The 13620-nt window shown below is 39.1% G+C and overlaps 2 protein-coding genes across 2 annotated transcripts; both read left to right on the forward strand.

Annotated features, from left to right (window-relative positions):
- The first annotated feature begins 568 nt into the window (after positions 1 to 568).
- LOC123989196 (piggyBac transposable element-derived protein 4-like) lies at positions 569 to 2269 on the forward strand. The gene has a single exon (XM_046289896.1). It carries the CDS (start codon positions 569 to 571, stop codon positions 2267 to 2269), a length of 1701 nt encoding a protein of 566 aa, XP_046145852.1.
- A 9321-nt stretch (positions 2270 to 11590) lies between these two features.
- Positions 11591 to 12236, forward strand: LOC123989240. The gene is made up of 3 exons (XM_046289946.1): positions 11591 to 11831; positions 11901 to 12073; positions 12201 to 12236. Exons 1-3 carry the CDS (start codon positions 11678 to 11680, stop codon positions 12213 to 12215), a joined length of 342 nt encoding a protein of 113 aa, XP_046145902.1. The 5' UTR covers positions 11591 to 11677; the 3' UTR covers positions 12216 to 12236.
- Positions 12237 to 13620: the final 1384 nt, after the last annotated feature.

A 13620-nucleotide genomic window follows, 5' to 3' on the forward strand; every position in this document is an offset into this window, starting at 1 on the left:
AAAGAAACTACTTACGACATACCCAGCAAATTGTTCTTGTGCCTGCAGTTGTTGGCGTGCTGGCGCATGCTGCTGGAAAAATATACATTGTTATTATATATAAATAATGCAGTGCCGAAATAACATGGAAAGGAGGAAAGTAAAGACACTACTTACGATATACCCAGCATATTGTTGTTGTGCTGGCTGCGATTAACACGTTGAACGCCCAGCGTAAATCGGTGGAGTTTCTCCCGGGGCCCAAATCCGGGAGTGTAAACAGCGCGATAAAGAAGAGCGATATAATGCAATGCGTCGTATAAATATAACCACAGTTTATTTTTTTGAAAGAGTATTAGAAGATAACTTTGTAGAAGGTGCTTACAAAGTATAAAGGGCCTTGAAGTGGGGAATCCCATCAGCGTTCCGGAAAAAATTGACTGTGACAGATCTCATGGCATTTACACTAGAACTTTCACTTTCCTCAGAACCTTTAGTTGTCTCAGAACTTTCAGTTTCTTCAAATCAGTCAGTCAAACAGTATTTTTTGCATATTTTTGATATCTTTATTTACTTCTTGATCCCTAAAATGTTTGTTAGACAGCACAAAAGTGTAGATGAAAGTGAGCCGAGTAGTGATGAAGAAGTATTCAGGTTTCCAAGAAAAGTTAGAAATATTATTGTGTCAAGTTCAAGCTCGGAAAATGAGGATTTGTATGAGAGTGAAGATTTTGAAGAACTATTAGCAAACCTAGGTATAGAAGAAGAGAATGAGCAGATTGATACTGTCGGTTCATCTGACAATATCCAGTGGAAGGAGTTCACCGGAAAACAAAAATCATTCGAATTCACCGGGAAAAGTGGACTTCTTGTGGAACTACCTTCCAATATTACAGCGGGTGAAACCCTTTCTCTCTTCCTGAATGAACAAGTGATAGACCTTATGGTGAAAGAAACGAATAGGTATGCAGAAAACAAATTAGATCACAATACAAGCAGCGAACAAGCTCGAATAAACAGATGGAAACCCACAAATTCCGAAGAGATCAAAATATTTCTTGGACTGTTGCTTTGGATGGGTTTGGTGCAAGTTCCACTAACTACATATTGGTCAACGGATTCTCTTTATAATTTTCCGTTTCCTCGAAGTAAAATGTCTCGCAATCGATTCGAATTATTGTTGTCGAATTTACATTTCGCAAACAACGTAGCCATACAGTGTAATAATCGACTTGGGAAAGTGTTGCCATTAGTGGAGATACTTACAAATAATTACCAACAAATATTCTTACCCGGCTCAGAAATTGTAGTTGATGAGACTATGGTTCCTTGGAGAGGAAGGCTCATATTCAGGCAGTACATACCGACAAAATCACACAAATATGGGATAAAACTCTTCAAATTGTGTTCCACAGAAGGATATACGTGGTCCACTAAAATATATGCTGGACGCGATTCCAGCGAGATCCAGCGAGTTGGCATTGCCGAAAAAGTTTGCTTCGAACTCATAAACAAGCTGTTGAACGAAGGGCGAACTTTGTATATCGACAATTTCTATACTAGCTACGAATTAGCAGTAAAATTGTTAAATTTTAAAACCCATGTTGTCGGAACGGTACGCCATAATAGGAAATTTATGCCAAAAGCTGTTATGCTTCACCCACTGAAGAGAGGTGAAATAATATCACGGGAGGACGATAATGGCATTGTAGTGCTGAAATGGAGAGATGTCCGTGACGTCAGAATATTATCATCGAAACATGCACCTATTATGGTACCAATTTCGGACTCGTCCACTCTTCGCGGACGTCCTCCAAAAATAAAACCTTTAGCAGTCATAGCTTACAATACTGGAAAGTCTGGCATTGACAGAAGTGACCAAATGGCATCATATGCAACAACAATTCGAAAGAGCATAAAATGGTATCGAAAACTAGCAATTCATTTCCTAATAGGTACTTCTGTAGTGAATGCACACGTTGTTTATCAAAAAGCAACGAACAAGAATATACAAATAAGAAAATTCCGAGAGCTAATAGTTCGAGAGTGGTTGGAATCCGAAAACGCAAGACCCCAAGCAGTACACAAAGCATCTCATCGCCTGCAAATTCGCAAAAATCCTCAGGGCAAATCCATTAGAAGAATGTGCGTTCGGTGCTACGCAAAACAGAGGGAAACTCTCCAACGCCAGGACGCAAGAAAAAATGTGCAAAAGACTATAACATATTGTCCAGAGTGTCCACAGTCACCTCAATTATGTTTAAAATGTTTTAACGAATACCATAACTAATAAAATATTATAATATGTTAAAACCAAATAGTATATTATATAAAACCAAATATAAGTATATTTTTAATGTTTCTTTTTGTTTATTTTATAGTTTATTGTTACTTTCTGTTGTTTATACTCATCATAATTATGTTACGAATAAAACTATTATAAATTACCTCAAAAATCCTGTTTCAATTGGACGAAGAATAGCGTCACCCGTTTACGGGTGACGGGGCCCCTGTGGAAACATAGCCGTCACCCAGATCTGGGTGACGTGGCGTTCAACGTGTTAATGATGTGCCGGCACATGCTGCTGGAAAAATAAACATTATGTTATTATATATAAATAATGCAGTGCAGAAATAACATGGAAAGGAGGAAAGTAAAGAAACTACTTACGATATACCCAGCAAATTGTTCTTGTGCCTGCGGTTGTTGGCGTGCTGGCGCAGGCTGCTGGAAAAATAAACATTGTTATTATATATAACTAATGCAGTGCAGAAATAACATGGAAAGGAGGAAAGTAAAGAAACTACTTACGATATACCCAGCAAATTGTTCTTGTGCCTGCGGTTGTTGGCGTGCTGGCGCAGGCTGCTGGAAAAATATACATTGTTATTATATATAAATAATGCAGTGCCGAAATAACATGGAAAGGAGGAAAGTAAAGAAACTACTTACGATATACCCAGCATATTGTTGTTGTGCTGGCTGCGATTAATGATGTGCCGGCACATGCTGCTGGAAAAATAAACATTATGTTATTATATATAAATAATGCAGTGCAGAAATAACATGGAAAGGAGGAAAGTAAAGACACTACTTACGATATACCCAGCAAATTGTTCTTGTGCCTGCGGTTGTTAGCGTGCCGGCGCATGCTGCTGGAAAAATAAACATTGTTATTATATATAACTAATGCAGTGCAGAAATAACATGGAAAGGAGGAAAGTAAAGAAACTACTTACGATAAACCCCGAATGTTGCAGCATCTGCACGAAGTGCTTCATCTGCTGCATGTCTTGATGCATGTCCTCCTGCTGTTGCAAGAGCAGCTGCAGCAGCAGCTGCAGCTGGGCCTGGGGTTGCGGCTGGGCCTGGGGTTGCGGCTGGGCCTGGGGTTGCGGCTGGGCCTGGGGTTGCGGCTGCGGCTGCGCCCCCAATGATTTCGCTTTTCTGCTTTCTAAAAAAACATTGAAAAACATTGATAATACACCGGAAGCCAAACATAGTCTTTGCACAAGTTATCCCACAAAATTAAAACAGAATATGTACCTCAAATTTGACTAAATGACTTGATTTACAAAGATATGTACTTTTGTCGTTATAACAAATTACAATTTTTGGAAACCGGGAAAAAGATAGTAAAAGTGTAGACGCGTGTCCGCGAGACAATGAAACAGACGACTATTCCAACGGTTTCTGTAACAATTGCTGCAGAAACCGTTGGAATAACGTGGAAAGAAACGTCTGTTTCATAGTCTCGCGGACACGCGTTTACAAAAGGCAATTTTCACTTTTTTATTTCAGCCTGTAATGAAAATTTAAAATATGACATTTCTAAATTTAACTTGTTATGTGCATGCTGAAAATTACATGTAATTAATTTCTAAAAATCGTGACTTTTCATGTGAAAACGTGACTAGTTATGTTCTTAGATGAAAAGTCGCGATTCTCGGAAAAGTTAATTACTTGTAACTTCTAAATGCATTGACCGATCTCGATGAAATTTTTAGCATGCACATAACTCATTTGAATCTACGAAAGACATATTTTAAATTTTAATTATAGACTCACATAAAAAAGTTGAAAAATTACCCCTCACAATTTTTTCTCACAGTTTGAACAAATTGTAAAGACAACAAAAGCACATATCTGAATACATTAATTTATATGGCTTCTCTAGAAACTTCAAGTCGTTTGGTTCAATTTTAAATAAGGTATTCTGTTTGAAACGGTGAGGTACAGATGAAAAGAAACACTTACTGCGATTTCGTAGATCCATATTCCAAGAACCTCTCTCATCCGCAGGACGTATGGAACTGTCCGTGCCAGTGAAATTTGAAAACGCCACAGCGTTGGCGTTTCATTTTTGTTTCACACGTACGTAGCGCGTTGCCAAGGCCCGCGTTGCCATGGCCCGCGTTGTCATATACTCCTGTCTAACAATAAGACGTCTTCGCGGTAACGTAGAAGACGTTATTGAAAACATTTCCAAGCATTTGTGAAAAAAATTAGCACAGATGGGAAATACAAGAAATAAGAGTCGTCACAGGTTTCCGGGAAGTAAGAGGCTCTCCTTCAACAGTAGGTATAGAAAACTGTAAGTGTTTCAGATTTATACATTTCAATAATTGGAATGAATTATCCTACAAATATTTCTAACTTGTTTTACCTTGCAGGCGACAGAAACAAAAGCAATTGTCGACAACGACGATTAAAGATGCTGCAGTTTTCGAAGAGAGATCTTATGTACCAGTGAAATCTGTAGCAAAAAATGTAAAGGAGGATAGTCAGACAGATATGTCTGACTATCTACTAATTTCTGAATGTTATAATAAAGATCCGTTATTTTCCCCAAATAATCCTAAAGATGTAGGGCGCATCTCAGATCACGTCCTTCCCGAAAATACAGATGTAGGGCGCATCTCAAATCACGTCCTTCGCGAAAATACAGATGTAGGGCGCATCTCAAATCACGTCCTTCGCGAAAATACAGATGTAGGGCGCATCTCAAATCACGTCCTTCGCGAAAATACAGATGTAGGGTGCATCTCAAATCACGTCCTTCGCAAAAACGATGAAACTGTCGCTGTACTATGCGAATCTACAAGTGTGAGACCCACTGCACAAAACGTCCTGGACGATACCGACAACAATCTCGTCGTAGACGTCGGACACGTTGATGTAGGACGTATTTCGGAAAATGTGCCAAATGGCCGCCGCATTGTTGACGTTCAGTTCTTTTGGAATGAAATACATAGAACGTTCGATAATCATGCGCGAGGTAATCATGGTCTCATACAAGAGACCAAAACGATTCAGATTTATGGAGAACTCTGAAGGAGGAAATGCTAACTGCTTCGAATTTTGGAGCAGTATGTCGCATGAGACAAACAACGTCCTGCGCAGCAATGGTAAAAAACATTTTATATCCTCCATCTGTTGATACCGCTGCTATGAAATACGGCCGCGATAAAGAATACATTGCAAGAAAAGACGTAGCGAACGCAATGAAAACAAAAATTCGAACTTGTGGATTGTTCATTGATCGCGACATTCCATACTTGGGTGCCTCTCCTGATGGGCTTATCGACGATGACGGTTTACTGGAACTGAAATGCCCACAATCTGCTGAGAATTTGACAGCGATAGACGCAATAGAAACAATACGTCACTTACGAAACATCTTCGATAAGAGAGATATACAAGAAATGAACAGGAAGCACCAGTATTTCTACCAAGTACAAGGTCAGTTGCATGTAACGCAGCGGAAGTACTGTATTTTCGCTATCTGGATACCTAAAAGCATACATATGATCCGCGTAAATAGGGACGACACGTTTTGGACAAATCATATGGAACCTTTCCTGACGCGTTTCTATGAAGAATGCATGCTTCCGGAAATATTGGACAGCCGCCACAATAGACACATGCCTATTAGAAATCCAGAATACATACTACGGGCAAAAGAAGACGCCGCATCCATTCACAAATGTAGCAGAGAAATTGCAAAAAAGCGTACATACGAAAACATGACACAGAACAGTGTTGAAGCATCAAATATGACCGTTGAAGCAGTAACTACCGACTGTGTCATTGTCAGTCATTCAGACCAAGAAGAAAACTTCATAGATGATGATGTAGGATACTATATATTGGAGACTGCTGTTTCTTCCGTAAGTGACGTACAGAAAAATGTACTACCTGTGCAAAGGAAATTAAACGATGAATCGTTAGATCGATTTTTGCGTGTCGTTAGAGAAACTACTCCTTTTGAAACGCAAAGTGTCCTATACTTACAGTTTACCAAATTTATCAAGCCCTACTGTAGCGACAAAAGCGTGCAAATAATTGGAGGAAACTGTTCTGATCACTGGCGAAGTATCTATTTCGACGGCCACAAACTCCATGTATACGACAGTTTACCTGGCAGTACATATGATAAGTTCGTAGAGGAAGAAAAAAAATATATTACATTCCGATTTCCTCATATTCTCAAAAAGGATATACTTTTTGAAAGAGTTCAAGCGCAACCGGATTGTTATGCCGGGTCTACACTGCTGTTCGCGAACAGTTTGCGAACAGCTCGCGGACCATGTTCGCCGGCAATGTGAGTAGTTGTTCTATGCGGATTCTAAATCACTGGCGTCAGCATTTTTTGTAATTTGACACCACACCGTCAGCAGAAATATGATACCCCCCCCCCCGACAACATCCACCCCTCTCCCCACCCTATGACCTTGAACTGAAATTTGACCCCACCGTCAGCAGAAATATGATCCCCCTCCCCCTCCCACACCCCATAACCACCCCCTCAGCAGAAATACCCACCCTATGACAACCCCCACCCCATAACCACCCCCTCGGCAAAAATAACCACCCTATGACAACTCCCGCCCTATAACCACCCCCTCAGCAGAGATACCCACCCTATAACCACCCCCCTCAGCAGAAATACCCACCCTATGACAACCCCCGCCCTATAACCACCCCCCACAGCAGAAATACCCACCCTATGACAACCCCCGCCCTATAACTACCCCCTTAGCAGAAATATCCCCCTCTCCCCTCCCCCCCCCCCCCCCCCCCTCCCCCCTCCCCCTCCCCCTCCCCTCTCCCATGACCTTGAACTGAAATTTGACGCCATCAGCAAAAATATGATACGTCCTGACCTTGAACTATTTTTGTCTTATCGGAAGACGACACAAGGCCCCACCCACTTTTCTACGTCTTGGAAATGAGATTTTTGTTGGCGCAGCAAATCTGACGCTGCAATTCGCGACTATAGAAGGTAGAGGTTTTGCTCATGACCTTGAACGAATTTTTCTACGTCTTGGAAATGCGGTTTTTTTGTTGACGCTGTAGAGTGAACAGCAATTAAACACTTTCATCAATGACAGCCCCACTTTAATAAAATGGGAGAATATTTTGCAATGTGCGTCATATGTAGTTTGACAATTGGAAGTGCAAGGCTACTTAACGCGTTTGTGGAAAAGAGAAATGGAGGCCACGTTACTGCAAGAACTCGAACGCATCACCGAATTATTGGCGCAGCGGGCGATAAACATCAATACTGAAGATGAGCGTTGTGATTGCTTGATGCAATGTGACCAGTGCATCGAATTGATAGACGAACGATTACAAATGGGAGACGATTTATCAGTCGAAGGATGGCGAGATATAGAAGCATACAAAGAAAGAATCGACGCCATGCGTAGGATATTGTATCGTGACAATGATCATCCTAGTGGTCAAAAGGCAATATTACTAAACGAACTTGCTTGTATAGAACAACTTTTAACACAACGTATTGCAGCCATAAGTAGTAACGACGACCAAAACGCATGTCTGGTGCAATGCAATCAATGCATTGATTTAATGATAGAGCGATTGCAACTCGAAAAGGACTTATCAACTGGTTTGAAAAATAGTTTAACAGCCAGCATAGCGAGATTTAAATCGTTAAGAGCAGAGTTACACGGATCTGTAAAATTAGGCGAAGGTCAAAGGAGAACAGATGCTGAATCACATGCATCATCATCTCTTATCTGGGAGAATGTAGAATCAGCTTTCCATAACCGGATAACTACAGGAATTATAATCAACACCGAGCATATTGAACCACGAAACTTTTTGGAAGATGCTAGAAAAATAGTATTCCAACGTCTAGCGGAAGTTTTCCTAAATCATTCATGCATAAAAGTGAATACGGTGTTGTATGGGGAGTTTACCGCTAATAATAAAACTGATGTGAAAAGTTTCAGTGTAAGAAATAAACAATTATTTTCTACATCAAACTTGAACGATTGGTATGACAAATACGTTGTGAACTCAACTTTAACACTAATGGAAGAATTTCAGGAACGGGACAGTGGTTGGGCAATATCGAAAATTCTGCATTTGATGTTAAATATCAATAAATGCAATCCGATGCATGCTGGTTGTTACACAGACATACCAAAAACAATCAAGGACAAAAGAGCGGTAGTAAATGTGACAGTTGACGATGATACGTGTTTTGTCAGATCGATAGTTGCAGCATTATATCCCGTCCATGTGAATGCAAATCGACCATCATCGTATCCCAACTATGACACCGTTTTAAATTTGGAGGGCATCGCATTTCCAATAACCCTTAATCAAATACCAAAATTTGAGCGCCAAAACGATGTTTCGATAAACGTTTATTTTTGGGACTTGAATGTGAAAAGGTGTGCTCCGCTCCAACTCACCACCAACAAAAGATTTCGTCACGTTAACCTGCTGATGCTTGAAACGCCCAACCGTAATGTGCGTCACTTTGCATGGATTAAAAATCTTTCCCGGCTTGTTTCAAACCAGCTGAGTGCACATAAGAGTAAAACTTATATTTGTGACAGGTTTGTATCATGCCATTACGATCTATTTTAGTGTATGCGTTTGTTCTTTTTGTACTAATGCAGTTACTTTGTTTATATGCAGATACCTTCACTACTTTTATGCGGAAGAAAAGTTATTGAAACATACGAAGGACTGCATGAAGATGAACGATTGCGCAATCATTCTACCATCGAGTGAAGATAAAATAATAAAGTTTGATAATTTTTGTCACCGAGAACGTCATCCATTCATCGTGTACGCCGATTTCGAATGCATGCTTAAGAAGGTTAACAGCAATCAAGGACACTGCAATGCATACCAGCAACACGAAGCATACAGTGTGGGATATTATTTTCACTGTTCATACAACGCATCGGTGTGCGAGTATCGCGCGTATCGGGGTCCTGACTGTGCTGAATGGTTCGTGAATGAACTTGAGAACCTTGTAAGAAAAATTGCACCATTATTTAATACGATTGTGCCCATGACAAATTTGATGGGTGATGAAAGAGAAAATTATATGAATGCAACGCATTGTTATATTTGCGAAAAACTGTTCGACATCAACGAAACAAAAGTTCGAGATCATTGCCATTTCACGGGTCGTTACCGAGGACCTGCGCATCAGGGATGTAATTTAAATTATAAAAATAAACGTTTTATACCAATAGTGTTTCATAACTTATCGGGATACGATGCCCATTTTGTAATAAAAGAATTGGTAACGATTATCGAAGGCTCGACATCAGTCTTGCCAATTACAAAAGAAAAATATATTTCATTTTCAACGAATCTAAAACGTTACAAAATTTCGCTTCGATTTATAGATTCATTCAAATTTTTAAGTTCAAGTTTAGATAAATTGAGTTCATATTTAGAGAAAGACGATATGATGATTTTACGATCGCAATTTAATTTTTTGGATGAAATAAAATTCGATTTGCTTACACGAAAAGGCATCTTTCCATACGATTATGTTACCGACTATATGAAACTGAATGAGACAACATTGCCGACATATGAGAAATTCTATAATCAACTAAGCGACTGTGCAGTTTCACAGCAGGATTATGACCACGCGATAAAAGTCTGGCGCAGTTTTAATATAAAAACACTTGGCGAATATAGCGATTTATATTTAAAAACAGATGTTTTATTATTGGCCGACATTTTTGAAAATTTTCGAAGCAGCTGTTTGAGAAGTTACAAATTGGATCCTGCATATTACTATACTTTACCCGGTTTTACGTGGGATGCAATGCTCAAGCACACGCGTATCGAATTAGAATTATTGACAGATATCGATATGCTACTTTTCATAGAGCGCGGCATACGTGGTGGTTTAAGTCAATGTTCTAATCGATACGCAAAGGCCAATAATAAATACATGGATTCGTACAATTCCGAAGAACCATCGCGATATTTAGTTTATTTCGATGTTAATAATTTGTATGGATGGGCAATGTCGCAGTATCTGCCTTACGGCGAGTTTAAGTGGTTAGACGATAATGAAATTAAAACTTTTAACATTCATGCGATATCCGAAAATTCGAACATTGGATATATTTTGGAAGTCGATTTGAAACACCCACTAGAATTACACGATAAGCATGCAGATTTACCTTTTTGTCCAATACGCGAGAAGCCTCCTAATGGCAAACATGAGAAACTACTCGCTACAGTTCAGGATAAGCAACGTTACATCATCCATTACCGCAATCTTCAACAATGCTTAAATCATGGTTTAAAAGTTTCTGTAATTCATCGCGTTTTAGAATTTAAACAATCTCCATGGCTTCGCGAATACATTAATTTAAACACGCAACTTAGAACTGTAGCTAAAATGATTTTGAAAAGAATTTATTTAAATTAATGAATAATGCAGTCTTTGGTAAAACTATGGAGAACGTTAGAAATCATGTAGATGTTAAATTAGTTACAAAATGGGAAGGTAGATACGGTGCCGAGGCCCTGATATCAAAACCAAATTTTCATAGCAGATCAATATTTTCGGAACATTTGGTCGCAATAGAGATGCGAAAGTTGGAAATTAAATTTACAAAACCCATTTATGTTGGTATGTGTATTCTGGATATATCAAAACATGTTTGTACGAATTCCACCATGATTATGTTTGGCCGAAATTTAAACATCTTTGTAAAATATTATACACAGACACAGATAGTCTTATATACGAACTGGTATGTGATGACATATACGATGTAATGAAACGCGATATACATCGGTTTGACACGAGCGACTATACCGAGGACAATGTTTACAGTATGCCACGAGTAAACAAAAAAGTACCGGGATTAATGAAGGATGAAAATAATGGGTGTATAATGACTGAGTTTGTCGGACTTCGGTCGAAAATGTATGCTTTGCGCGTAGAGGGCAAGCGGGACACGAAAAAAGTGAAGGGTGTCAAAAGTAACGTAATTAGAAAAACTATTTCCTTCGATGATTATATACGTTGCTTGTATGATCGTTTAGAAGTGCATCGTGAACAGAGATGTATTCGTTCAAAATTGCACAATGTATATTCTATATGTGAAGAAAAGAAGGTGCTTAGTCCTTACGATGATAAACGATTCATAATTCCACAATCCACGAGAACATTGCCTTGGGGACATTATAAAATAAATAATTATTCGTAAAAACACAATTTATTCTTTGCTCCACGAGTAAAATATTATTAATTTCCAAGTATCTTTTAAGCCTATAGGCTTTCGAGTTCTTGCGAACTTTGCAATTTCATGAGAGAGACGTCTGACTCGGAGTTCACACAAACCTTGCAAATTCTTGCGAGTCGTTCGACAGATTAATTTCAGAATTTGCGGCATGATACTGGAAGTGCCGAGTGTCTTAGAGTTTGGAGGGGGATGTTTCTCAGTGCTTTATAAACGCATCACCGACGTGTTTTCGTTATTTACAATGGAGCGCACAATAACGACATTGCAACTGGAGGCGTTGGCCGCATTTTTGAAAACGGAGCGTAAGTACTTTTTAGTAATTACTCTTAGCGTGTTAATTTTATTTCTTTTTAATTAATTGTTTTTTAAAGCGGGTGCAATGCGCCAATTAGGAATCGTATACGTGGCGGACGTAGCAAGAGTTCGTCGGGAGCGGGCGGCAAACAGGAAAAATCTGGAAGAGCTGTGGGGCGAAGGAGTGCGAAGGCACTGTCAAAACATCGACGTCTTCGACCTGCGATATCTATTCGGATATGAAATTGATGTAAGTTGCTTGTCTGTTTTATTTATTTATTAATAATAAACGGGCAAAGCCCTTTGTAGTACAAGTTTTGATTTATTAGATTTATTAGATTTGTGTATTAATATATATTTTATTTTATCTATTATAGCCGGATTGGTGGTAGTGTTTTTCTGTCTTCCGCTCGCCGCCACGAATTCCTGCACGAATTCGCCCGCCACGATGATGTAAGTTGCTTATCAGTTTTGATTTATTAGATTTATTAGATTTGCGTATTAATGCATATTTTATTTTATCTGTTATAGCCGGATTGGGTCTCAGATTATAACAATAGAAGGCATCGTACGATTAGAATGCGGCCCGTCGACGTAACATCGGAACACGCGGACAAACTTTTATCGTCCGTATATTCTAACATAAAGATTGTAGCTCCGGCCAAGTACAAGATCGGTGAACACGTGCGAGTTAGTAAATACAAAACCTTATTCGCAAAGGGTTATACACCGAATTGGACAACTGAAATTTTCACAATTATTAAAATTCAACGAACAAATCCTGTAACGTATCTCTTGCAAGATATGCAAAACAACCGTTGGTTGGCGGGTTCTATGAATATGAACTAAAAAAGTAAAAATCGCGATGCATACTTATGTTAGTGGAGAAGGTTCTACAACGAAGGGGAAATAAAGTTTTCGTCAAATGGTCGGGGTTTGATTCTACGCACAATTCATGGATAGGAGCGAACAATATTTTGTAATCTATATTTAAAAATGTTTGTAATTATACTGATTATATGAATAAATAATTTTTCGGCTTTATTTTGTGTTTACTTTTATTACAGGGGAATGTTATTTTATAAATGAAGGGAGGTTGGTCTAAGAATAAATTATATTGATAATTTTGAATACTTTTTAATGCAATAAATGTAATACATAATACAATAATACAATAAATGTAATACATAATACATTATATACAATTTGCTGGGATCGCTTTCACTGCTACGGCCCAAGCGTATTTAGATAAGACATCGATGACGGCGAGTATGTAATTGTGGCCATTGTTGATTTGCGCATACTGTCGCATCTCTACGAGATCCGCTTGCCAGAGATCACCGTAACCCCGTACAATGACTCGTCTATGTCTAAAGTTACGTCTCGCTGGCACGTGCAACTCGTTGACACGCTGTATCTTCTCGTCCGTGATATGATTGCCCTTCACCTTCTTCATATTTGTAAACTAGCATCATGCTTTACGAACGTGTCAATTTATAATCAACCCGGCTTCTCGAAGTTCTTCGATTATAGAAACGATCTCGTTGTCATGCCCCGTATGTCCTGCGGATTTCGAGGATACGAGAAGACGTAATCTATCGACGAGCTCGTTTGGGTCATTCCAGTGCACGTAGTCCACCGCATTATCGTTAACCGCCATATCGAACGGTATCAGATTACCTCCACGCCGCTCGCTCTTAAGCAATTTTGCAATGATATATTATACTTGTAGCCCTTGTTACTTTTCACAAGCCCTGACGAGATATGGCTGCGTCTATGAGCGTTCGACGACTTTAA

Source organism: Osmia bicornis, unplaced genomic scaffold (assembly GCF_907164935.1).
Source record: "Osmia bicornis bicornis unplaced genomic scaffold, iOsmBic2.1, whole genome shotgun sequence".
Lineage (NCBI taxonomy): Eukaryota > Metazoa > Arthropoda > Insecta > Hymenoptera > Megachilidae > Osmia > Osmia bicornis.